Source organism: Ceratotherium simum, chromosome 34 (assembly GCF_057802395.1).
Source record: "Ceratotherium simum simum isolate JZ-2026a chromosome 34, ASM5780239v1, whole genome shotgun sequence".
Taxonomy (NCBI): domain Eukaryota; kingdom Metazoa; phylum Chordata; class Mammalia; order Perissodactyla; family Rhinocerotidae; genus Ceratotherium; species Ceratotherium simum.
The window spans coordinates 1,250,798-1,276,651 of record NC_141933.1 but is presented as its reverse complement, the minus strand read 5'-3'; the positions used below and the strand labels follow the sequence as shown (position 1 = coordinate 1,276,651).

At 59.5% G+C, this 25,854-nt stretch overlaps 2 protein-coding genes across 5 annotated transcripts; one reads left to right on the top strand and one right to left on the bottom strand.

Annotated features, from left to right (window-relative positions):
• Positions 1–2,707: 2,707 nt before the first annotated feature.
• TALDO1 (transaldolase 1) lies at positions 2,708–11,665 on the top strand. Its single transcript, XM_087422424.1, has 8 exons — positions 2,708–2,849; positions 5,687–5,810; positions 7,676–7,783; positions 8,103–8,234; positions 10,229–10,404; positions 10,651–10,848; positions 11,107–11,252; positions 11,482–11,665. The coding sequence occupies exons 1-8, from the start codon at positions 2,753–2,755 to the stop codon at positions 11,512–11,514; spliced, it is 1,014 nt and encodes a 337-aa protein (XP_087278550.1). The 5' UTR covers positions 2,708–2,752; the 3' UTR covers positions 11,515–11,665.
• A 2,471-nt stretch (positions 11,666–14,136) lies between these two features.
• On the bottom strand, positions 14,137–21,468 carry GATD1 (glutamine amidotransferase class 1 domain containing 1). 4 transcript variants are annotated; one of them, XM_087422428.1, is made up of 8 exons: positions 21,357–21,468; positions 19,535–19,611; positions 18,865–18,970; positions 18,374–18,481; positions 17,242–17,336; positions 16,346–16,502; positions 15,971–16,082; positions 14,137–15,846 (listed from the first exon to the last, which is right to left on the bottom strand). In XM_087422428.1, exons 1-8 carry the CDS (start codon positions 21,418–21,420, stop codon positions 15,840–15,842), a joined length of 726 nt encoding a protein of 241 aa, XP_087278554.1. In that variant the 5' UTR covers positions 21,421–21,468; the 3' UTR covers positions 14,137–15,839. The 4 variants fall into 4 exon arrangements, with proteins under 4 accessions (XP_087278554.1, XP_087278551.1, XP_087278553.1 ...); XM_087422425.1 differs by having other exon boundaries at positions 14,137–14,558; XM_087422427.1 differs by having other exon boundaries at positions 14,137–14,558; positions 16,346–16,439.
• Positions 21,469–25,854: the final 4,386 nt, after the last annotated feature.

Here is a 25,854-nt window from a genome sequence, read left to right as displayed (position 1 = left end):
TCTGCTGAGGGACACTTGGGCTGTTTCCCGTTTGTACTTTTTATCAATAAAGCTGCTGTGAATATCTGTGTGCAAATCTCTGTGTGATTTTCTATCTAGGAGTGGAGGGGATGGTTCCCACGGTAAGTACACACTTGAGTTTATGAGAAGTCACTGAACTGTCTTCTGAAGAGTCCATTTTGTGCCATTTTGCATCCCCCAGCCGTGTATGAGAGTCCCAGTTGCTCAACATCTTCGCCAGCACTGGGCGTTGTCAGTCTTTCTGTATTTTTGCCATTCGAGTGAGAGAATGGAGATAGCTCATGGTGGCTTTAATTTGCATTTCCCTGGGGAATAGTATATATCTTCTTCTGTGAAGTGTATTTCCTACTTTTGCATTTCAACGGAGACAAGAAGATCCTTTCAACAAAGATGGAAACAGTGGAGAAAAACGATCCTTGACCTCTACCTCATAATATACCCAAAATCAATTTTATTTTATTTACTTATTTATTTATTTTTTCCCCAAAGCCCCAGTAGATAGTTGTATGTCATAGTTGCACATCCTTCTAGTTGCTGTATGTGGGACGCGGCCTCAGCATGGCCAGAGAAGCGGTGTGTCAGTGCGCGCCCGGGATCCGAACCCAGGCTGCCAGTAGCGGAGGGCGCGCACTTAACCGCCAAGCCACAGGGCCGGCCCAGCCCCAAAATCAATTTGAGATCCATCAAAGACTCTAACATAAAAGTCCCAACTAAAATGTTTCTAGAAGAAACCACAGGAAAATATTTTTGTCATTTTGGAGTAAGCAAAGATTTTTTTTTTCCCCTTTTTCTCCCCAAAGCCCCAGTAGACAGCCGTATGTTATAGTTGCACATCCTGCTAGTTGCTGTATGTGGGACACCGCCTCAGCATGGCCCAACAAGCGGCGGGTGGGTGCACGCCCAGGATCCAAACCTGGGCTGCCAGTAGCAGAGCATGCACACTTAACCGCTAAGCCATGGGGCCGGCCCCAGCAAAGATTTTTTAAAGAAAAGATACAAAAAAGAACTAACCATAAAATTAAAAATTGATATACTGAACTTCATCAAAATTAAAAACTTCTCATCAAAGATACTGTCAAGCAAATGAAAAGGTAAGCCACAGACCTGGGGAAAATATCTGCAGTACATGCACATCTGACAAAAGACTTGGTCCAGAATATATAAAGAACTCCTACAAATCAATAAATTAAAAAAAAAAAAAGGCAGACAAGCAACCTCATAAAAACCAGCAGTTATGTTTCCTATAACTGATTTTGTACATAATGCCCTCAGGACACCTTCTGAACTTAGAGCTCCTTATTTGGGACAGATCTCCAGAAGTGGGTTCCCAGAATCAAAGGCGCGAAATGGATAAGGAAACCTAATTCAGAGTTATTATGCAGACACCACTGCAGCAGCTTACCCGACACAGCCAGGCAGGAGGAGGGTAGATTTTCTCCTTACCCAGCAACAACCCAGCCAATCAGAAGCTGCTACATCTCAGCCAATGAGAAGTCGCCACGACCCTGAACTCCTCCCTCTCCCTCTCCCTCCCCCTCCCCCTCTCCCTCTTCCTCCCCCTCCCCCTCTCCCTCTCCCCCAATGAACTTTGTTTTAAAGCCGGCACCCCCTTACTTCCGCTTCTGCCCAATAAAGGCAAGCCCCTCTCCTTCGCCCTCTGGACTTGCCTATGGTTCACCACCACAGTTCAAATGTACCCAATTGCAGTTCCTCGTTTTGTTGGTAAAATAACGGGCCATGTTATTTTTCAGGTTGACAAAGGCAAGGAAGGAACGAACCACATCCCTGTGGCTCTGGATCTGCGCAGGGGTAAATGAACCGCAGGCCCTAAGCTCCAGCCACCTCGCCTCTCCAGGCCCCTTCCCGGGCATCAGGCACGTGTGACCCGAGTGAGGGCCTGGAGGGCGCGGCCAGGGCAGAGGGGAGGAGGTGCGCCCCGGGCTCCCGCAGCGCCACGAGGAAGGGGGGCAGCGACCCAAGCCCAGGCCCGCACGCCCGGCCCACTCCCCCCGACGGCCCCGCACCGCGCACGCCCTCCCCGCGGGGAGCAGCTGCGCAGCACAGAGGCCGGAGGACGAAGGCCGGTTTCACGGTCTGCGGCGGCCGAGGGTTGGCGGCCCAGATTCAGGGTCTGCGGTCTTGTGACTGCTCGCCGGGGGCGGGTTGTAACGACTCACCGGCCTGAACTCTCTACGGCCCTCTCTGCATTTCGCAGAGGAGGAAAGTGGCGGCGCGCCCGTCGGGGATCGCGATGCTCCGCGTCGCATCACTCCGGGGGTGAGGGACACAACGCTGGAGGGGAGCACGACTCCAAGGACACGGCTCCGCGGGGCACCGCTGGGGGGCGCACGGCTACGAGGCAGCACCGCTCCGAGGGGTGTGTCCCAAGGCCCATCCAGACCGCGGGCTCAGTGTGCGCGCAGGGGACGCCGGCCGAGGCCGCCCTGCTCGCCCTCTCGGCGTCCTGCCGCATTTCACAAGGGGGCGGCGCAGGGCCCGGGGACCGCCGAGCTGTCCGCAGCGGCCTCCTGTCTAGCTGGCCCGGGCCCGGGGGCGTGGCGTCGTCTCGGGGGCGGGGCGTCGTCTCCGGAGGCGGGGCGTCGCTCGGGGGCGGGGCCTGGCCGTCGCGGAGGCGCCCCGCCCCGCCCTCCCGCGCCGCTCGCGGATTGGCCGGCGCCGGGGGCGGGGCCCGCGGGGCATTGTGGTCGCCGCGCCGCCGCCGCCGCTCGCCATGTCGGGGTCCCCGGTGAAGCGGCAGAGGATGGAGAGCGCGCTGGACCAGCTCAAGCAGTTCACCACCGTGGTGGCCGACACGGGCGACTTCCACGGTGAGGCCGCGCGGGGCCCCGCCTTCTGGGCCGCGCGCCGGGAGGCCGCGCCGGGCGGGGGCTGGTGGAGGCCGGGGGCGGGCCGGGCCCGGTGGGGACGGGGCACCGGGGGTCCTGAGGGGTCCTCAGGGGCCGGGGGGCCCCGGGGCCGGGGCCGGGCCGGCCGCGCTGGGAGGCAGCCGGGGCGCGGGCGGCGGGGCGGGGCCTGCCGGGCCGGAAGTCCGAGCCCCGCCTCGCCGGGTCCTGCGGCGGCGGGAGCCCGGAGAGCGTCCGCGGGGCGGCGGGTCGGGGCCCCAGAAGCTCGGGGCTCGGGAGAGGCTCGGGGAGGCCGGGGCGCCGATGTCCGCGGGGACCCTTTGTGCGGTCCTGTTCGGCGAGTGCTGACTGCCGAGCAGGAACACGGGTCAGTTCTGGGCCCAGAAAGACCAGAAACCGCCAGTAACACCGCCTGCTTTTGAAACCGCCTGTTGCACGCTTTCCGCCCCTGCCCAGGGGACAGCCCTGGCCGCTGGTGACCGTTTGTGGCAGGGTGCCGCACAGTTGGACACCCACCCCTGGGGCCGCGGAGCCGGGTGGATGCCGCTCGGTGCCTTGAGGAAAGCCGTGGTTATCCTGCTGTTAAATTGACGTTTTCCTGGGTCTGCGTCCTGGTCATTGGAGAGCACGGGGGAGACACAGAGGCAGGAAGAAGGATCCTGCTGTTGGTCCTTAGCTCTTCTGTCCTCTGCGGGGCCCAGACTAGATGAGCCTCCTTTCTGTTCTGCCGTGAACAGATAGGATTTTCAGGAGAATCATGAAATGCCCATGGCTATGAGTACCGTGGACACCATACAGAAGTGACTTCCTCTCTTTTCTGCTTTCTCACGGTGACTTGAGAAACAGGCTTTAATTCCCCTTTGTAACACAGTGTAAGAGGGTTGTTTATCTAGCAGAGCCGAGGAGAGTGAATAAGCATATTTGGCTGCTTAAATATAAAAGATGGAGACAGTGATGGTCTTGAGTCCAACCCGTAGGCTTGCTAGCAGAGTACGTTAAACTCGCTGAGAAAAGTTCCCCACTTGGTCAGAGCTGGGGGACTTGGGGATGCAGAGCTCCTACTCACCCGGGACGTCAGAGTCTCCTCTTCACCCCACCCTTTGTCCTCCAGACCTCTGGGCAATGATGTCAGTAGGATAGAGAGTGCTGGGAAAGCGTCTGCACACTTGTCTGCGCCTGTTTTTTCCCTTCTTAGCCCGTAGAATACTTGACGATCTTCACTTAGCTGACAGAGCCCCAGTCCGTGTTGTTTCCTGCTGGTTGTCCGCGGGCAGCAGCCGCGGGATGGCTAGTCTGTTACCCACTCTGGCAACACAGGGCCACTCAGGCAAGAGGGGACCCGGGAATGCTGCTTTTTTTTTTTTTTTTTCCTTTTTAGAAATATCTAAACCCAAGCACTGACATTTTATATTTTTTAATGAATATTAACAACTTTATAAATACATTAGTTGATAACGTATATCTATAAATGTTACATAGTTGTAAATAGAGTATTCAGCTTTGTGGTCATTTTGTGAAGGGAAGGTTCTTGCCTTTGAGGGGGTCATAGGCCTCCCTGAAAATATAATCAAAGCTGTGGATGCTCTTCCTGGAACAATGCACCCACTCCTCCCAGTTTTGCATTCAAAACTGGGTCCCTGGACCCTGACACCCATGTGTTGACCCCAGATGGGTCTTGGTTTTGTTTTCAATTCTGTTAGAAGTCAGCTTTATCAAGCCACAGTTGTGTATCACGAGAGGCACTATCTCCAGGGCATCTCTCGGTGGGTTTGACACACCTGCATAAGCACCGCTCCAGAGCGCTTTTTCTTAACTTGTCATTTTGAAATAATTATAGAGTCACAAGAAGTTGCAAAATTAGCCCGTAGAGTCCCATGAATCCTTCGCCCACGTCCCCCAGTGGTGACAGCCTGTGTGACCACGGAGTGGTATCGGAACCAGGAACTTGGCAGCAGCACATACTGCAGGCCTGGCTCAGTGTCCACAGTTGTCAGCCTGCATGGGAGGTGGCATCCTCGGTGGTGGTTTTATAACCGTGTCTACTCGTTTAGCCACCAGGACAGTTAGGACACAGCTGTCCCATGGCCACAGAGATCTCCCTTGTGCTTCTGGGAGCTGTCCCCTCTTCCCTGTTCCTGGCAGCCCCTAATCTGTTCTCCATCTCTGTAGTTTTGTCGTCAAAGGATACTTTGAAAATACTGATTTGCCAAATTGATTTACTGAACCAGTTCATCCTAGAGACGATGGGCGGTGTGATGAAGGTGAAGGCCGTGGGCTAGCTCCCCCTCCTTCCATATGCCGTTTTGACAGCCTAGCCGACGGGATTCCTGGTCAAACCCCACTGGTTTCTTGGAATTCCTAGCTTGGTTACCAAGAAAGAACTAATGTGTTAAAAGACGGAATAGTTTAAAGGAGAAAGAAAGCAATCGTTGAAGATGACCGTGTGCGGTAGCTGTCACTGCCTTGGGCGCCAGCGCGCCTCCTGACGGCGGTTTGGCAGCACCAGGCGCCTCTCTGTGCTGTGCGGACTTCTCCCAGCAGCCTCCCTCCTCGCTCTGCAGTGGTAATCACCTCTCGCAGGGGCACATTTGGTCTCTGGCTTTAGTCTGGGTTCTTGTGCGCACAGCTGCCTGTTGCCCAGCCTTCTGGGACAGGGAAGGAGATGCCAGGGAAGCGTGGCTGTGCCCCGGCTCGGAAGACTTTGACTCTGTGTGTTCAGGGCTTTAGGGGACCTGTCACGGGTTTCTGGGTGAAAGCCAGCACTCCACTTACTTTTGTGCTTTCCCAAATTATTTCCCTAGCCATCGACGAGTACAAACCACAGGATGCCACCACCAACCCGTCCCTGATCCTGGCTGCTGCGCAGATGCCCGCCTACCAGGAGCTGGTGGAGGAGGCCATTGCCTATGGCAAGAAGCTGGGCGGGTGAGTACCCGGCCGGGATGCACAGACACACACACACATGCGCACACACAACACTCTGAACATGCCTGCAGGGCCGAGGGGCATAACCAGGCCCCACGCTAATCCAGTTGTTTTCCTCCCTTACTGAATTTTAGTTCTCAGATGTCTTAGACTCAAGGAAAGAAAGCTGTCTTTTTAAGTTTTTATTTTATATTTTATTTTTTATTTTTATCAACTTTGCTGAAATGTTATTTACATGTAGTAAACTGCACCCATTATAAGTGTACAGTTCAAAGAGTCTTGTTTACAGGAACATATACACCCCTATATTTATTTATTTTTTTTTGTGAGGAAGACCAGCCCTGAGCTAATATCCATGCCAATCCTCCTCTTTTTGCTGAGGAAGACTGGCCCTGGGCTAACATCCGTGCCCATCTTCCTCCACTTTATATGGGACGCCACCACAGCATGGCCTGACAAGCGGTGCATCGGTGTGCGCCCGGGATCCGAACCCGGGCCGCCAGCAGTGGAGCTTGTACACTTAACCACTACACCACAGGGCTGGCCCCCATATACAGCCCTATAAACACCACCCCAGCCAAGAGGCAGGACATCTGCAGCACCCGGGAAATCCCGCCTCCCCTTTTGTAGTCAGTCTTGCCAGCCCTGGCAACCACTGACTTGCTTTCTGTCCTTTTATTATCTTTTAACAGCTTTATTGGTGTAAAATTCACTAAGTGCACAGTCAGTCCGATTCGTTTTGGTAAATTTATGCAGTGGTGCAGCTGTTGCCACAATCCAGGTTTAGAATACATGCACCTTCTAGAATGTTCCCTGGTGCCCGTTTGCAGTCAGTCCCTGCTCCCTCCCCCAGGCAACTACAGACAGGTTCTGTCTCCATAGATTTGCCTTTTCTAGATGTTTGGTGGTTGGTTTTGTTTTGTTTTATTTTTGCTGAGGAAGGTTCACCCTGAGCTAACATCTGCTGCCAATCTTCCTGTTTTCGTATGTGAGCCACCACCACAGCATGGCCACTGACAGACAAGTGGTGTGGGTCTGTACACTACAACAGAACCCAGGCCGCTGAAGCAGAGTGCACCAAACTTAACCACTAGGCCACCAGGGCTGGCCCTCTAGATGTTTTAAATTTTCGTCAGGGTGCTATTGCACAGCTGAGAGCAGCGCCTGCAGGGGACAGTGGCCCTGGCTGGGAGCTCACCCTGTCCTGGCCTGTCCCTTTCTGGTGCTCCCGTGTCTGAGGTCTAGGCGATGTGCAGGTGTGTGACGGTTGCTCTGCACTGAGCCTGCCCTGCCCTCCACCCGTGCACCCCCGGTCTTAGCCAGCTTCCCCTTCCCTTCTCCCCTGCCAGGGGGAGAGTGCTCCTGGAATCAGCTGAGGTGGTGGTGGTCTTAGGGATCACCAGGCAGACCCTGCGCCCGGTCCCCGCCGGCTCTAACCTCTGACGCACGCATGTGCTGGAGATCTTCCGTGTGTAGTGGGCTAAGGAGGACCCTCAGACAGTGGTCCACTTTGGAACACCATTGTGCACTTCACTTGTCTGCCTCCAGGCAACTTCAGAGAGATTGAAAAGATTGTTTTTCAAGTGCCAAAAAATGGAGGGATTCAGTTTGGAGTGATGAGACAGTTCTGGAGGTGGGAGGTGGTGATGGCTGCACCACAATGTGAGTGCTCTTAATGCCACTGAACTGTGCACCTAAAAGTGGCTGAGAGGGTCAGTTTTATGCTATGTGTATTTTAGCACGATAAAAAAATTTTTTAAGCAAAAAGAAGATGGAGGGAAAGGAATTTGGCAAAGGAAAAACGGGATTCGTTTTGTAGAATCTCGTGCCCAAGCTTCTAACCTAATTTTTTCCTTGAATTTCAGGTCAGAAGAAGAACAGATTAAAAATGCTATTGATAAACTTTTCGTGTTGTTTGGAGCAGAAATACTGAAGAAGATTCCAGGCCGAGTATCAACCGAAGTAGATGCGAGGTAAGGATTCGGGGCTGCCGGTCGACGGGTTGGGCAGAAGCAGCTCTGGCCGTAGTTTCTCGAGTGGGGCCGAGTGCTCAGGAGGCCTGCTCCGCTCTGAGAAACGGCGGCTGGCACTCCCTGTTCAGCGATTCATCTCCAGCCCACGTTTTGGTATAAATCCCATGAAAGCACGTGATCGGGACTTGGGGGCCTAAGTTGCCCCCCAAGTGAGGGCGTGGCAGGGCCCTGCTCACTGCGCAGCTCACGGCTGGCTTGGGGTCTTGCGCCCGCATCCTGAGGTGAGGCTGCTCCTCATCACGGCCCCTGTCTCTCGCAGGCTCTCCTTTGACAAGGACGCCATGGTGGCCCGCGCCAGCCGCCTCATCGAGCTCTACAAGGAAGCAGGAATCAGCAAGGAGCGGATTCTAATAAAGCTGTCGTCAACGTGGGAAGGAATTCAGGCTGGAAAGTAAGTCCCCCGTGCAGAGGGGGCTGTCGGTTGTTCTGCCTCCATTCTAGGGGTAGGGGCCTCAGGGCTGCAGGCAAGTTGAACCTGCAGCCCTCGGGGGCAGCGTGGAGGACACGGCCCATAGCTCAGACGAGCCATCTCACCACCCAGAGAAAAGCAGAGTCCCTGTGCGTACCCACAGCTGCTGCCTCCCCTCCCCCGTCCTCATCAGCGCATGCTGACATGGACAGTCTGTAAGGAACACATTATCCTTGTACCAAACGTACTCCCGGTGTGCAGGAGAGAGAAAAACGTAAAGACAGAGAACTCCTGTGGTGTTTTCGCCCAGAAGTAGCCGACACCAGCAATGCTCGACCAGCCGTGTCACAGTGGCTCATTTCACACCATCTGTCCCTGTGCTTGCTCGTTCCACGTCCCCCGGCAACCACAGGCCTCCTTTCTGTGTCTGGACGTGCCTCTTGTGGATATTTCACATAAAGGGTCCTACGACACGAGGCCTTGGTGTGGCTTCCCTCACTCAGCATGTTTCCCAGGTTCACACATGTCAGGGCTGCATTCCTTTTAAGGCTAATCCTCCACTGTGTCTACACCGCATTTTGCGAGTCTGTTCATCCTTTGATGGACACGTCTATTTCCACCTTTGGGGCTGTCGAGGATGATGCTGCTATAAACATCCATGTACAGATCTCCCTCCTGTAGGATGGGGTCGCATCCTGATAAACGCATCGTAAGTTGAAAATGCATTCAGTCCACCCAACCTGCCGAACATCCCAGTGTAGCCTCGCCTGCCTTCACCCTGGTCGGGAGGGACATTTAACGTTAGCCACCGGTGGGCAGAGTCCTCTCACACGAAGCCTTTGTTGTGAGAGAGGGCTGAGCGTCTCGTGTGACTGAGCACTGTGCTGACAGGGAAAGGCAGCACGGCTGTCCGCATGTCGGTCGCTCACCTTCGTGATCTGGGGCTGCCATGCCCAGCATCACGAGAAAGGATTGCACCGCATGTCGCTAGTCCAGAAAAAGATCAAATTCAAAATTTGAAGTATAGTTTCTACTGAAGGAGTATGGCCTTTGCACCATCATAAAGTAAGAAAATTGTAAGTTGGGGACCGCCCGTGTGAGTTTAGTGTGGTTGTGTCCCCTCTTGTGGGCACATACCTGGGCGTGGGGCTGCTGGGTCACAAGGTCGCTCAGTGTTTGGCGTGGGAGTTGCCGCAGGCTCTTTCCCACCGTGTCTGTGCCATGTGCCGACCCCCAATGTGGGTCTGGGCTCTGCAGCCTCGCTTCTTGAACACCCCACGTGGCCACGCAGCGGAGGCGCCTCTGACACTGTGCCTTGGGACGGGAACCTGTGCTGGAGGGGCCTGAGCGGAGGCTCAGCTGTCACAGCCCACACCCCGGCCCGTGGCAGAGCGTGGCCATGGCCCTGTCCTCAGGGGTGGACTGTGACAGCTTCCTGCAGGACAAGCAGCGGCAAGGGGCCCAGCGTGGTGGGGCTCCTCTCTGAGGGCTGGAGCGCCGTGGGCTTGCTGCAGGGTGGCCTGGGAAGGGTGAGGGTGAGCGGTGGGGGAGGGGAGGGCGGGACAGAGCTGGACAGCACTGCAGTCAGAGAGGACTCGGTGACCGCCAGCCCTGGTGGGTCTGTGAAGTGAGGGACCCGGGTCCTGGCTACTGGTGCAGGTGTCTGGGTTGTAGAGACCCACTGCATCTTGGGACCTCTCTTGCCTTTACCCTTGTTTTGAAATGAGGGTTTGATGAAGAAACCATCACCCATGACCCACTAGCCAGAGAGAGCCCTAGTGAGCAGCCCAGATTTGCTCTGGACGGGAGGGGCGGCCCTCTCCCGCCTCTCTGGTAATGAATCCTGAGCATCTGCCCACGTTAAAACGACAGGTGCTCACGGGCAGCCCTGAGTGGGAACCCCTGCCACTGCCCGTGGGTCCCACGGGTCCCCGGCCACGCTCACGCCCACCTCATCCCTGTCCCCGTCCCCACAGAGAGCTCGAGGAGCAGCACGGCATCCACTGCAACATGACGCTGCTGTTCTCCTTCGCCCAGGCCGTGGCCTGCGCCGAGGCAGGGGTGACGCTCATCTCCCCCTTCGTGGGGCGCATCCTTGATTGGCATGTGGCAAACACAGACAAGAAATCATATGAGCCCCTGGAGGACCCCGGTGAGCTGCCCTTTGAGGTGCTGGGGCGAGGGGTGCGGCCCCTGCAGCAGCACAGAGGCCGAGCGAGGAGCCTGTGCCTATCTCCCAGAGCCAGGCTGGGGTGCGCTGGGTGTGGGTCAGGTCGGGGCATGGGGTCGGGTGGGTGGGGTCAGACGGGGGCACGGGGTAGCAGCTCCGGGCGGGGCAGCAGGGACTCTGCCTCGGCTGTCCAGGAGGCGTCCCGGAACACAGTGCGTGTCCTCCCAGGAGTGAAGAGTGTCACCAAGATCTACAACTACTACAAGAAGTTTGGTTACAAGACCATCGTCATGGGCGCCTCCTTCCGCAACACGGGCGAGATCAAAGCGCTGGCGGGCTGCGACTTCCTCACCATCTCGCCCAAGCTCCTGGGGGAGCTGCTCAAGGACAGCACCAAGCTGACGCCTGTGCTCTCGGCCAAGGCGGGTAAGCTCCTGGGCCCTCCACATCGGGCCACTGCCAGGACAGCGCCCCTCGGTCACCCGAGGGTGCAGGAGACAGCCGGGCGAATTGCAGCCATGGGGTGACGTCTCCAGCCAGGGCTAAGGCAGCCTGTGTCCCACCTGCCGCGTGGGAGACCCCAGGCAGTGAGGGCTCAGGGTGGCTCTGAGCCCGAGGGTCTGGATGGGCAGGTGCCATCAGGGCGCGGGCAGGCGTGGAAGGCCCTGGTGTGTCCTCCCCCAGCCCAGGCCAGCGACCTGGAGAAGATCCACCTGGACGAGAAGGCCTTCCGCTGGCTGCATAACGAGGACCAGATGGCCGTGGAGAAACTCTCCGACGGCATCCGCAAGTTTGCTGCGGACGCCGTGAAGCTGGAGCGGATGCTGACGGTGAGTGCCCGGGGTAGTCGGCTGAGCTGGAACTCTGCGGGACCCCGTGTGTCCGCGCCTCTGGCAGCCGGGGCGGTGACTGTCAGGCTCTGTGGCCCCAGGAGATCCCCAGGATTGCTGGGACCCTGCCCTGGGTGCAGACCTGGCAGAGGGCCCTCCAGTCTTGTGCCAAAGGCAGGCAGTGAGCTGCCCACTGCGCTCCGGCATCTCTCACACTGTCCGTTTGCAGGAACGAATGTTCAGCGCAGAGAATGGCAAGTAGTGCGGTGCCTGCAGCTGGACATCTTTGAATTGGGATCTGATTGCACATGCCTTGCGATGAATCTTGCATTTTTTACAATTGGAGCGGGGATGGATCATACATTTCTGATTTTATGTAAAATTTTGCCTAATGCATTAAAGCTGTCACTTTTCCTGTGCTGTTTCATTTCACTGGCCCCATCCCCTTGCCCCCTGGCCACCGACGGCCCAGCTGTCGGCTGCACCCTGGGCCTGACGGAGAGGGGGTTGGGTCCAGAGCCCTGCAAGGGCACTCAGTTGGGGTGACAGGCAGTTACAGCCCCTCACCTCAGGAACCGGGCGGCGTGACTTGGGAGCTTGGGAGGCCTTTGACTTGGAAGGTGGGGACCAGCCCAAGCACTTCTGTGCCCAGAGCCCCTGATGAGCCCCAGGCCCGTAGGGGCTGCTAGTGGAGTTGGGGACAGGGAGTCCCAGGGGCCCCCAGCGTCGAAACTGCACTGCGCTTCCAGTTGTGCAGACGCCAGTGCCAGCAGAGAGGAGCAGCACCTGCTCAACCTCCCTCTTGCTTTAGGGACAGCTCATCCTGCCTCTTATCCAGGCTGCCCCCATACCGGCCAGGCAGGCCTTCCTGGGATGCCAGGCTCCCGTGCAGGGCAGTGGCGCCACCTCATGGGGACGGCACTGGCCACCAGCTTAGAAACCACAACATTCTGGACGCACCTCTGAAACTCAGAGTGATGGGCATGGCACAGCTCGTGAAGAGACACTTTCATTGCACTTTTTGGACTTTCCATGCTGCATGCTGCACGGGGAAGGGCTTGGGGGCAGTGACAGGTGATCCACAGAGTAGCCCTTCTCTCTCCCCTGGGGCTAGCCTCTGTTCCTGGAAGGAGCAATGCAGGGTCTAGGTGAGACTGTCCCCAAGCTGGGGGGGGCGGTACCAGGGCCCTGTCTGCCCACCCCCTGCCCTGGTGTAGAGGGCTGGCCACTCTTGGTCTGTGCAGCTGCAGCAGGGTGTCGAGACAGACCTGTTGACACAGTGCCCTGGGTCCGGCTGAGGGTCAGCAGGGAGTCCCCAGTGCCCCTCCCCTGCTCTGGGCAGCCCCTCCTACCCCCTCCCCGGGAGCCCTCAGCAGGCCCAGGCCCCAGTTCCCCACAGCTCTCTGCAGGGATGTCAGGCACAGGCCCTGTGGGTGAGCTGGGAGCCCGTGGTTCTGGAGTGGCCTCTTGGCCGCCCTCCCCAAGGGCAGGGGCAGCACCACAGACAGCACAGGGCTGTGGGGACGGGGCCCACCATGGGCTGCGCCACCTCAGGTGCCCCAGCCTGGCCCTTCTGGGCAGGTCAGCCCATCCAGGGTGCTGAGGAGGCAGCCTTGGGGTGGGCGGGGGGTGTCCAAGTGGTGGGCGGGGCTTCACCCTCTGCCCCGTCCCTCCCAGCCCTCGGCTGCCTGGTGGGATGGGAGGCCAAGGCTTCTCCCTGAGCTGGTCAATGGGCTGCATCCTAGGACACAGAGCTCTCGGGATGAGACTCGGGTCGGTGCCTGCGCAACTGCGGATATGACATACGCTGAGCCCACCACTCGTATACCATCCAATGACTTTTGGGCCCGTAAAGCCATAGCTACCATCTAGTTTTAGAATCTTTCCATCACTCCAAAAGGAGATATCATGGCCCTGTGCCCATTCCTGCCCACAAATGACCTATTTTGTTTGCATTTTCTGGATGTTTCATATTGATGACATAACACACGTGGCCCTTTATGTCTGGCTTCTTTCACTCAGCATGACGTTTTCAAGGTTCACCTATGTTGTAGAATGTTATCACAATTTCATTCCTTTTTATGACCAAATAATATTCCACTGTAAGGATATTAACATTGTCCATTAATAAGAATATTCCAGGGGCCAGCCCGGTGGTGCAAGCGGTTAAGTGCGCACGCTCCGCTGCAGCGGCCCTGGGTTCGCCGGTTCGGATCCTGGTCGCGCACCGATGTACTGCTTGGCAAGCCATGCTGTGGCAGCGTCCCATATAAAGTGGAGGATGTTTTCAAGAACCACTTCTTTTACATTTTAAATAAAATTTCAGCTTGGAAAAAAAAAAAAAGTGGAGGACGATGGGCATAGATGTTAGCCCTAGGCCAGTCTTCCTCAGCAAAAAGAGGACTGGCAGATGCTAGCTCAGGGCCGATCTTCCTCACAAAAAAAAAAAAGAATATTCCATTTACAGGAGCTACAACTTGCTTACCCATTCGTTACCATGAACAATGCTGCTAGGAACGTCCATGCACCATTTCCATGGGGTTGTAGGTTTTTATTTCTTTTGGGCAGACGTCAGTCTGTTTGAAATACCCTGGGCATGTGGGGAAATCCCCAAGGGCACCTGCACCCACTCCCTGCACCTTCCTGGAGGTCTTCGCTCTCCTCCTCCTGCCAGCCTCGTGGGCTGCCCCAGCCCCCAGCCCCGGGCCCTGGACCTAGCAGACCCTGGACTGAGCCACCACGGGGCACCCAGGGAACAGGGCTGGGGGCCCCTCCGCAAAGCCCACCTTGCGCCTTGGTCTGGAAAGCTGAGAAGCACAGATCACAAGCCCTTGGCAAGTGTTATGAGCTCTTTGTAGATAACGTATGTAACGACCCTAAGGCACCATCTTTAAAGATTTATTTATTTATTTTCGCCCCAAAGCCCCAGTAGATAGTTGTATGTCATAGTTGCACAGCTTTCTAGTTGCCGTATGTGGGACGCGACCTCAGCGTGGCCGGAGAAGCGGTGCGTCGGTGTGCGCCCGGGATCCGAAACCGGGCCGCCAGCATCAGAGAGCACGCACTTAACCGCTAAGCCACAGGGCCGGCCCAGGCACCATCTTTAAAAAACCCTTTTGTCCAGAGACGTCCATCACCACGGGGTGATAACTGCAGCCACTGCAGCCATGGGGGCTGACCGAGCCCTGCAGGGGAGCTGGCTAGGCCCGTTCTACGGAGGGCAGGACAACTCTTCCCGGGACACCATCTTCCCAGGAAACACCAACAGAGGGCACGTACAGCGGCATCTCCACGTGGTCTATGTGGCTAGAAGGAAGCGGTCTGGGACTAGGGGGGTGGCCCTGCTTCCTTCCTTCCTTCTTTGCTCTGAAGGGCTGGATGAGGCAGAGCCAGTGAGGAGGGGGGACAGGAAGGTGGGGAACACCCAAGAGGACCCGAGTGGCTCCTGGAGGCCTCACCCCAGGGCCAACGCCCAGGCGAGACGCCCGGGGAGGCTGGAGCACGAGCACGCTGCGCTGGGAGGGAGCCGGCTGGACAGCTGCACGGCATCCCCAGCAAAGTCCTGGCCAGGGCCTGGGAAACGAGGACTGAGCGCCACCCCAGCTGACCCAGGAGGCCACACACCAGGCCTCCTTCCAAGTGGAGCTTACACTTCCGTCACTTCCACCCCGAAACCTGCGGAGCAGCTGCAAAACTGGGCACGGCCACGTGACCTGGGGCTATCGGGCAGGGCCTGGTGAGCAGCGCTGTCTTCTTAAGAAACCCACGGTGTTGTATTCACAATTAAACGTGTTTCTCTCAATGTCAGAAGGGATGCGGCCACAGTGCGGTGTCCGCCCTGAGGTCCATCCTGGCCTCACATGGGGTCACCATCCTGTTTTGAAACCACTCCCCAGGCAAGGTTAACATTCAGACCCATCCTTCGGCACCACCCAGTCTGGGGATTAGGAGCTGTGGCCCCCAGGAGACCCTCTTCACCTTCGGGGAGTGAAAGTGCTGAGCAAGCTCCAGCCAGCTGGCCCCACCCCACAGGGCCCCACCAACGCCCAATGGGGTGGGGGGCAGCACACAGGCCTAAGCACAGCCCTCACCACCCGGAAGCGGGCTCCCAGAGCCCTGGCCCAGCTGGCATGGTCATCCTGGCTCCTGGGGAGGCTCAGCCCCTGCTCCACCCGGGTGGACAGGGACAGGCAGAGGGGAGAGACTCGGCCATCCAGTGCCGGCCCCAGGAAGACCAGAGGGGCGAAGACCCCATCCCGGGACCCCCAGAGCCGACTCACTCAGCACCACCTCCCCAGGGAACACTCAGCCTGGACTTTTCAGTGACCGCCTGGGGCCAGTGCAACACCTCAGCACTGTCTGCCTCTGCCCCAAGGAGGACGTGCTGGAGGCTGGGGCCGCCCCCACCCACCCCGAGCTGACGCCCCTCAGGGCTGCTCCTTGGAGGCCTCCAACAATCCCACTGGGCCAGGTCAGGAGGTCTGAAAGTCACTCTCCGAGGCTGTCACAGAGCGGGGTCCCTGGAGGCCTGAGGAGGGCACACCTGGGCCGTCTGGAGGTGGCGCTGGCAGGCGGGCTGGCTCAGCCTCACTTCCTGCAGGACAGGCGCCGGGTCAAGGCTCAGGCACCGGCACCAGAGCAGGACTGCCAAGCTGGCCCAGCAACAGGGCCGCTTATGAGCCAGGAACCGACCCCCGCCGCCGCCCACCGCCCCTCACCTGCTGCCACAGAGGAAGAGCAGATTCTGCAGGGCCACGACGGTGGAACTGGCATTCTGGCCGGTGATGAGGTGGCGGTCCAGCACGACATGCACGGCATCAGGCTCACTGGCTGCAGGAGGCCCGAGGACACAGGCCTCAGGCCATGCCACTCACCAGGCTCGGCCCCAAGAATGACCCCCACCGACCATCTCAGGAGCCACGAGCTCCTGGTGGACTCCGGCGGCCACTGAGTGGGTCAGGCTGCTGGGTCTCAGAGCTGCCGGCCACCAGTGTCGACTGGACACTCAGCTCTGGGTGGCTGGCCTGGCCGTTGTTGCCCACAGGCTGCAGCAGGCAGCCCCACTGCCTCCAGTGAGTGCCCGCCCAGCTCACCACTGAAGCTGGCACCCGCGTCCTTCACGAAGTCCTCCACGATGAGTGGCAGGCGGGCAAAGCCAGGCGCCCTGATGAGCTCGTACACGGAGGGCTGCGGGGAAGCGGGCACCCGCCCCAGGTCAGGCAGGTCCAAACCAGGGCAGGGGGCCAGGCCCTACACGTGGGGGTGGGGATGGGGGTGTGAATCACTGCTCCATGACTCGGACCTCTGGGCTAAGGTAGACAGTGCCAGAGGCTGGGGCCGAGGGGGAGGCCCTCCCGCCATGGGACGTCTCGGGGTCACAGGGCCGCTGTGGGGGAGGGGATGGCTGTTATCTGCTCCCCCAGAACCAGGGCACATGGGTGACCAGAATGAGCTGGGCAGGGGGCCTCAGCTGAGCCTCTCGGTGGCTGGAAGGGTGGGGAGAGGGCGCCGAGCGACACGAGGAGGCCGTGGAGCTCGACTGAGGAGCCCGGCTCCTCTCCTCCCGCCCTGCCCTGAACCCCACACCAGGCTGGCCTCGGGGCTCACCGCACAGACCCTCCCTCCCCAGGACCCTCACTCTGGCTCCCGGGCCACCCAGGCCCTCCACCCAAACAGCAGCACCACCTCCTGGAAACAAAGGGCATCGTGCCCTCCACAGGAAGGGAAGCAAGGCCTCGGCCCGAACCCACCTCCCCCTGCAGCAGAGCCTTCCTGCCGGACTCCCTTCCCATGCGTCCACAGCTTAGTGACCAGGGCTGGGGCCCTGCGCCATGGGGGCGGCGTGGATGATGTCAGCAGGGAGGGGGGCGCAGAGCACAAAGAACCGCTGGCCTGTGCCAGAACTCCAGAGGGGACCATGGCCCCGCTCTCAGGCACAGGTGCAGACCTCTGGGCTCGTCTGCAACCAGGGACCCTGCGCTGCACTCACCCCTGTCATGCTGTAGCCTTGGAACACCCAGGACCTGTCCTCGTTGGTGGCACAGCAGAGGGCAGCCACACCGTGGCCAACAGCACAGATGGGCTCTGAAACAGTGGGCAGGGCGAGGCCTGAGGCCCTGGACGCCTGCCCGGGCCTCCTGCCCTCTCCCAACACCGCCACCAAGGAGCTCCTGGAGGCCACTGCCCCCATCTGCCCTCCCACTCCCCTTCCTCTGCCCGGAAACATCAAGGGCTGTGGCTTCAGGACCAGGCTGGGCTTAGAGCCCAAATCTCCTCACGTCTTGGTGGCCAAGAACCAGATACAAGGAGTCACAAGGGCGCTCAGGTCCATTTGCCAAACCCAGGAGGGCTCCACACCCACTGCCCCTCCTCCCGTCCCTCTGGAGACGGTGCCCCCGTCCCGCCGAGCGGTCACCCTGGCTCCAAGCCTTCCTCCCAGAAGGGCCTGGCACAAGTGCGTTCCCATGGCCGAGGCGGCCAAGAACAATCGCTGCCTGTCCAGACCACGCTGGGGAGAGGAGGCTACGTCCCCACCAACAAAGAACACCATGTGCAGCCCCCAGCTTTCTTCCTGTTGGTCCCTAATGAGCATCCCGCTCCCGTCCTGCCAACATGCCCATCACAGCCCAACACCAGACCGGGCCGGCAGGCCGTGTCTCCACAGAGCAGCCTTCCTCTCAGCCCCTTGCTGCCCTGGAACCCCAAACCCCACCAGGAACAAAGCCAGTATCCTGCCCACCCACCTCGGAGGAGCCCAGTGGGGGGGCACAGTCACCAGTCCCAGCAGGGGACAGGCAGAGGGCCCGCAGGCATGGTGACCTGAGGGCACAAAGTCAAGGAGGAGGGATGGGGTGGGGGCACCCCACCCCCGTGTGTGTGGACAGCCAAGCAAGCTTGTCCACTCACTGGTCAGAATCAGGCTCCTCACATCGGCTCTGTCTGGCTCCTGAAGTGACCCCACGTTTCCAGCTCTGAACCCTGAACCCTGCGCTCCACGGCCGTCGTTGCCCACAGCCCTCCCCCACCACATCCCGGCGTCTTCCTGCCTCTCCTCCCCATTGGTGGAGTCCCGTTTCTCAGGCCTCTACAGAACCCCCACCCCTGTCCCAGAGGTCACCTACTGCTCTCGGAGTGGAAGTGCTGCAGGATGCGGGCCAGGGACCCGCTGCTGGCCAGGTCGGACAGGGCTCCCGGACAGCTGGGGATCAGGAGGGCGTGGTACCGGGCACCTGGGGGAGACCACAGGCCGGTCAGTCACAGAGAGCGGGGTCGCTGGCGGGACCAGGCCCTCCACAGGGATCAGCCCGGCTCCTCTCTGCTCCGGCCGGCCAGCTGCCGTCACCTGTCACTCTCCCTGCATGGGCTGAGGCTGCCAAGGCCCGGGCACCACCTTCCCACGTCTCCATGTGCCGCCACCTCTCTCCCCAGACGGAGCTTGGGAACCCCGGGCCCAGGACGCAGGACTGGACGCTGCCCCGGACGGTCACGGCACCTTGCAGCAAGCCCCAGAGCACTTCAGGAGCAGAGTGAGGGAGTGCTGTGGGAGCCACAAACCCACCTGGAACCCCACACACCCGACCCTCCATGTTCTCAGGCGCCCGCAGCCCCTCACCGTCGATAGACTCGAGCTTGGCGGGGCTGGCGTAGGCCTTGAGGCGGAAGTCCTGCACCCAGCGCGAGTTGGTCTCGTTCACGTCCACAAAGTCCATGGCTTTCCCCTGCGGAGCCCAGAGACCAGGGTCAGCACCGGACACCCGCTGTCGGCTCACAGGGACTCAAGGAAAGGCTGACGAGGGCTGAGACGACAGCAGCCCCTCGGGGACAAGGTAACCAACAGCCCAGCCCCCTCCGGGGCCTCGCCACACCCAACCCCCACTTGCCCCTCCCTGGCCCTCAGTCTCCCACTATAAGCAACAGCAGCTGTCCCCCCCACCTCGGGGGTAACACTGAAAAGGTGCAAGTGACAAACACATGACACGTCATGGCCATGACCCCCGAGTCCCGCACCAGTGGGAGGTGAGAACTCCTCCTGGTGGAAGCTGTGCCGTCCTTCTCTCACACGTCCAGAGATACCAACCCACGACGCAAGGTCCCCTTTCACCACGGGCTGGGACCAGAGCCTGATGATGCCACTGAGAGTCCTGGCCCCTCGGCGCAGGCCAGCTCCCCTGGGGTCACAACCTCAGGCTCCCTGCTCCTCCCAGGGAACAGCACTCTCCTGGCCTCGCCCCCCAAATTATGGACCCGGCACATCTCGTTGGAGAAGGGGTGGCTGGACTCACCCCAGGGGTGGCCACTTGCAGGTTGAAGGCAGAGCTGGCCAGCGTGAAGCAGTGGAGGAAGGACTGGGCCGACACACCTGCGAGAAGGGCACATCCCTGGTGGGTGCAGGGCGAGACAGCTCCACCCCCACCCACGCACGCCGGAGGCTGCCCAGACCCCAGGGCTTCTCCTGGCCCCAGAACTACCATGGGGAGCAGCCCCCAACCCCCCAACCCGGGGCCCACCTCTCACAGCCCTGGGCACCAGCCCTTGCCCACTGGGCCCTTCATCCCCAGGGTGGGCTCTCTTCCAGGCCTGGCCACTAGAGGCCTGTCCAGAAGGCAAACCCACGTGTGCATCTCCCTCACACAGCTCGCTCGCTCACAGAACCACCAGGGAGGGGCGGCAGTGAGCAAGGCCTGGGTCCAGGGAGGTGGGGCTGAGGCAAGTGTCAGCAGTAGGACGTGTGAATCCCGACCCCTCCCCACAGGCGGAGATACCACCTCACCCTCACCCAAAGACATGCTGCCCCTTCCTCACAAGAGCTCCCGCATCCCGCCCCCATCCCCCACGCTGCTCCTAGCCCTCTGCCCTGGCCCAGCAGGAAGGCTCCTGGCTGCTAGAGGCTGCAGCCCCAACAGGGACGTCTACTTCTAAATGGGCTTGACAGCGTTTCCCCATCTTTATTTTAATCCTAGGACCCAATCCCTAACCCTTATTTTCATTTTTATTCACTCTTACAAATTAACACATATTCATCATAAAGAGCCCACATGTTGAACAGAGACAGTCTCCCCAAATCATCTCTGGACTTTGCCCAATTCTGCCCTCCCAGTTCCTCAACCCTCACTTCCCCACTCCCATCGGCTTCGGCCCAGGGCCCCCTGAAGGAATGCTGGGGGGCCCACCTGTCCTGCCCACAGAGCCTAGCGGCCTTTTCAGAGCTGTGCCCCCACCCCATGTCCTCAACATCCCCTCCCTGCGGCACAGTCAAGCTGATGCGACCCCTCCTCACTCTCATCCCGTTCCAACTAGCCACCTTTGGAGATAACCCATAACCTGCCTCTCCAGGACTGAACTCCATTCTCAGTGGCTCCTCACACCTCGATCTCCCCATGTAGAGGGTGGGGGGGACCCCGCCTCCTCCCGCCCTTATTCTGGAAACCCCACTCAAGGCCCCTGGGGCTCAGCACCCCGTGACCTCATGACCCGCAGCCCTCTCTACCTCACCCACTTGGGCAGCTACAGAGGCTGAGAAAGAGACCAGGCTCCAGAGCCAGACCCGAGGGCCCAACCGTGGCCCTCCACCTCCCCGAGATGCCACCTTGGGCTCATCACTGCCCTCAGCGACAGAGGAAGCACAGGTGAGGATCTGGGAAGTGCTCAGAGCAGCGCCGGGCGCCCTCCGGCCTACCTGCTCTGCCCCCACACCTCCCCGTCCACCAGGACCGTCCCTTCCCCAACCCCTCGCCCTCCTGGGGGTGTGCTAGGCGGGGCGGCGGAGCGGTGGGCACGGAGGACACGCTCCTGACCTACCGCTCAGAAGGGCCGTGCTCCCCAGGCCTGCCGACCCCGCGTCCTCCGCACACCCTCCCCGGGGCCCTGGGGCAGCGGCCCTGCCGCACGGAGGCCCCCGACTGACCGGCTCCTTCTGCCCGGGGGGCCCCCGCTGAGCACTCGCAGGCCGCACCGAGACCGTCTCCCCGCAGAGGCCCGGGCCCACCCGCGGCTGCCCGGACCAGACGCTCGGAGCGGCTCTACTCCCTCCCGAGACCACGCGCGCGCCCGGGTGCTCGAGGCCGGCCTCCCGGGCGCCCGCCCTCCCGCCCGCGCGGGCCTCACCCTCGGCGGCGCTGCTGGCCACCAGCAGGCAGGCCGGCCGGCTCTGGAGCCTCTCGGACGCCATGAGATCAGCTGCAGCCGGCGCGGACTGCGCGTGCGCGGAGCGTGCGTGTGCGCGCGCGGCCGGAAGACGCGGGTCACGTGCCGCCCGCGCGCATGCACCCTCCCTCCTCCCGCGGGCTCCGCCCCCTCCCTCCCAGCGTGGGCCCGGGTCGGAGTCCGCCGCGCGCGCGAAGTGCTTAGCCGTTTCCCGACACCTGCAGCTCTGTCCCGCAGAGCCTGCAGAGGGCTCTGAGCTGGGCCGCGGCGGACGGGAGGGAGCCCCGCGGGTCTTCCCGGGCCGGAAGTCTCAGCAGCCCTGAGTAGACCCCTGGCACGGGCCTGTCGCGGTCAGGACACAGTTCCTTCCCCTTCCCTTGTCCCTTATTCGGGCAGGGCAGTGACCCGGGAGAGAAGCCCCCTGCTCCGTGGACGAGGGTCCCTCCCCATGGATGAAGGTCACTACCCGTGGACGCGGGTCCCCTCCCTGTGGACCAAGGTCCTTCCCTGTGGATGAGGGTCCCTCCCCATGGATGAAGGTCCATCCCTGTGGACGAAGGCCTCTCCCCTTGGATGAGGGTCCTCTCACTGTGGGTGAAGGTCCCTCCCCATAGATGAAGGTCCCTCCCCGTGGATGAGGGTCTCTCCCCCTGGATAAAGATCCGTCCCTGTGAATGAGGGTTCCTTCCCTGTGGATAAAGGTCCCTCTCCGAAGACAAAGGTTCCCCCCGCCATGGACGAGGGTTGCCTGCCTGTGGATCGAGGCATTTAACTCGATCACTGAGAACTACCTGTGTCACCATCCAAGCTGGCACTGGGGACACAGCATGAAATGTCAGGGCAAAGTGCCCTGCCCAGTGGGGCTCCTGTCCTGAGGGTAGGGCTGGACTGTGGATTCATGGAAGATGACTGCACAGTTTGTTAGAGGGTGAGATGGGGCGGGGGAGCTCAGATGGAAATAACGGAGGCCTGCGTCTCAGGAGGCGAAAGCTGCAGCTCCAGGCAGGGGGGCGGCCTGCAGCGGTGGGTCCCTTTGAGGGTGAGGGTGGGAGCCCAGAGACGGGGGAGGGGTCTGCAGGTGTCTGTGGAGGTGGGAGGTGGATGGGTCCCACCTCACCAGGATGGTTTCTGGGAGACAGGTAACGGGGTCACTGGGTTCAGCTGAGCCCCTGGAAGAATGGGGGTGTTCTTCCTGAGGTGAGGGTGCTTCAGGGGTGCTGAGTTTGGTAAGGGAATCAGGGTGCTGTTTGGCAGCCTGCATTTGAAGTGGCTTTTCCGGACTGGAAGAGGCAGTTGGGGGTGGGGGGTGTACAAATGGGTCCTCAGCAGATTGGGGGGTGCTCTCTAAGGCCTGGGCTGGAGAGAAGAGAGGCCCCCCTTGGCCCCCATAGTCCCCCTTCAGGGCCCCCAGTGTGGAGGGGCTGCCACAGGGTTCCCCCAAGGTCCTGCCAGCCTCTGCTCTGACCAGGGAAACCTTTGTCATGGTGAGAACTGCCCAAGTGGGCAAGTATAGGCTGAGGCGCTTCCCCTGGGCGCCCCCTGCCTCCACAACCCCTGGTTCTGCCCTCTGCCCAGCCCAGCCCCATGCCCCCACAGGCCCTGACCGCCAGCTACACAGTCAGGAGCACCCCGCCCTCACCCACTACGGGGCCTTCCCGCCCCGGGGTGAAGCAGGAGCTGGGGGTTCCTGGCACTGGCGGTGCTTTCAGACAGGAGCCTGGGGCCTGCGCTGGGTGGGTGGGGGAGACTGGATGGAGACCCACAGGCCTGAGATCAGACCACAGGCTGGGCCTAGCCGCGCGGAGAGCTTTCTGGGTCTAGGGAGGGGGTGTCCTTCCTCCCCCATGCACGTCCATGAGTGTCAGACCCAGGAGCTGGAGGGGCCAAGGGGTCCCGGTGGATTGAGGGTCCCTCCCTGTGGATGAAGGTCCCCTACTGGCCCAGCCCCACCTGCACGGCCCCAGGGCGTCCCTAAGGCACCAGAGCTGGCTGAGCCGGCCCAGGTGCAGGAGGGAAGGCCCAGGTGCAGGAGGGAAGACGGGTGGGGAAGAGCTGCGTCTCCAGGAGCCTGCCCACCACCGTCTCCTCCAGCACACGGACTCAGTAGCAGAGTTGTTTCTGTTTCTTAGGAAGAGGATGCCCCGGCCATGACACTGTGTGACAAGGCTGGTGTGTGCGTGCACATGTGAGCGTGCCCCTGTGCTCACAGACGATGTGTGCCCTAGTGTACACTTGGGACCTCTCAGGATGCCTGCCCGGTGGGCCCACATGGCTGAGCAGGGGGAGCAGAGCTCCGAGGCCAGGTCTCCTGCGTGCGCATAATCTTGGGTTCAGATCTCGTACGTGCGTGACCCAACCTTGATCCAGGCCACATGTGTGCGTGTGACCCCCGTCCACAGCAGAGTGCTTAGGCGTGTCGCCAGCTCCCAGCATGGGCAAGCCTGTGGGGGTATAGGTCCCCCATGGCATTTGGAGTTGGGGTGGGCAACCTGCACAGGGGCAGGTGGTGTGCAGCCTTGCCAACCAGAAGCCTCATTCTGGGGCTGGCCCGGTGGCTTAGCGGTTAAGTGCTCGAGCTCCGCTGCAGCGGCCTGGGGTTCGCAGGGTTGGATCCCGGGCGCACACCGACGCACCGCTTGTCAAGCCATGCTGTGGCGGCGTCCCATATAAAGTGGAGGAAGATGGGCACGGGTGTTAGCCCAGGGCCAGTCTTCCTCAGCAAAAAGAGGAGGATTGGCACGGATGTCAGCTCAGGGTCTTCCTCACAAAAAAAAAAAAAAAAAAGGAGTTCTGTAGTTAAAATAATTTAAACCAGCCCGGGGCGTCTCCGAGAGGGTTTTTCATTTTGGAAGGGTCCCTACATTACTCAGGTTTAGGACACGATAAATGAGAACCCCGCACGGGGCCCCAGGGACCTCAGCTAACCGGCTCTAACATTCCTGGGGAGGGGCTGCCAGTCACTGAGCATGTGCGGGAGGTTAAAAGAAGAGAACAAACTGCATCGTTATGAGGTGATATGACAGAGCTACAGTCGCTGGCCCAGCATGGCCTTGGGCAGTGCGGGCAGACCCCGGCTCAGAACAGGCCCCGGCTGTGCCGGGAGGTGACGGCGAGAGGATGGGGGACCGTCCACCTCCCGATGCTAGGCCACCAGATCTGCTGACAGCACAAAAATGACATCAGAGCTCCAGCTTCCTCCACACACGAAACTCATGAGCCAGATGGAGTCAAGCCTGCACGTGCATCGATGCTGAGAATATGAGACAAGTACAAGGAGAACACCCTTCTAGCCAAGATTCCGAGAGCTCTCATGGTAGAAGGGACAATGGTCACGTGTGATAAACGCAGACTGTAGAACTTCTGTCATCAGGAAGCAGAGCGAGAGGCAAGCCAGCCACCGAGTGAAGATATTTGCCACATGGCCAAGGCTTAGCATGCAAAACACTTGAAGAAATCCTCCCCAAAATGAGAAGGAGGCATTCTACCCAACAGAAAAATAGACATGCCACCCACGGGAAAAATCACCAAAGGCGAGACCGAGGTGGCGGAGAACCATGTGAAAAAGAGCACATCAGATCTGTGCAAGTTTAGAAGCCAGTCTGTCCCGCTGGGACTGGGATAATCTCAAGTGCTTCACCCCACCCCGTGGTGCCAGGGCGAGGGGAACAGTGGGCCTCACAGCCGAGCAGCTGGCATGAGATGGGGCAGCAGAGTTTAAGATGCGCACGCTGCAGAGGCAGCGAGCCCACCTCTGGGAATACATCCAAGAGAAGGGAGAGCAGGTCTCCAAGAGATGTGTGCACACGCGTGTTCACAGCAGCATGATTCACAACAGTAGAAAGGTGGGCGTGACCCAAGTGTCCATCAACAGGTGAATGGATGCACAAACCGTGGTCTATCCGTACAACAGAATATTACTCAGCCCTAAAAAGAAAGGAAATTCTGACACATGGATGGAGCTGGAGCACGTTATGCTGAGTGAAACAAGCCAGTCGCCTGTATGATTCCACTCATAGGAGGTCCCTAGAGTCAAATTCATAGAGACAGAAAGCAAAAGGGGGCTGGGAGAGGGTATGGGGAGTTGGTGTCTAATGGGGACAGAGTTTCAGTTTGGGAAGATGGAAAGTTCTGGAGATGGATGGTGGTGATGCTTGCACAACAATGTGAATGTGCTTCACACCACTGAACTGTGTGCCTGAAAGATTAAAATAAAATGGTAAATTTTGTGATGTCTATTTTCCCATAAGAAAACAAACAGAAGCAAGATGTGTACACAGTACACACACTCCCAGAGACACAGGGAGCAGGGGCCATACAAGGATTTTCATCACTCCTTTGTCTAAAGTTACAAAAATTTTGAAACAACCTAAACATCCTTGAACAGGGAATTGATAAATAAAACGAGGCAGCATCATGGGTGGAATATCACAGCATCAAAAGGACCAAGTCCTGGACTTCT

What these genes read in the sequence shown, in the direction of transcription:
- TALDO1 (XM_087422424.1), top strand. Translation starts at nt 2,753, where the DNA reads ATGTCGGGGTCCCCGGTGAAGCGGCAGAGGATGGAGAGCGCGCTGGAC. An exon ending in TGAGCCCCTGGAGGACCCCG is followed by an intron (nt 10,405 to 10,650) that starts GTGAGCTGCCCT and finishes GTGTCCTCCCAG; the next exon opens with GAGTGAAGAGTGTCACCAAG. An exon ending in TGTGCTCTCGGCCAAGGCGG is followed by an intron (nt 10,849 to 11,106) that starts GTAAGCTCCTGG and finishes GTCCTCCCCCAG; the next exon opens with CCCAGGCCAGCGACCTGGAG.
- GATD1 (XM_087422425.1), bottom strand. Translation starts at nt 21,420, where the DNA reads ATGGCGTCCGAGAGGCTCCAGAGCCGGCCGGCCTGCCTGCTGGTGGCC. An exon ending in TGCAAGTGGCCACCCCTGGG is followed by an intron (nt 18,971 to 19,534) that starts GTGAGTCCAGCC and finishes TGGGCTCCGCAG; the next exon opens with GGGAAAGCCATGGACTTTGT. An exon ending in CGCGGGTGCCAGCTTCAGTG is followed by an intron (nt 16,083 to 16,345) that starts GTGAGCTGGGCG and finishes GGCCTCCTGCAG; the next exon opens with CCAGTGAGCCTGATGCCGTG.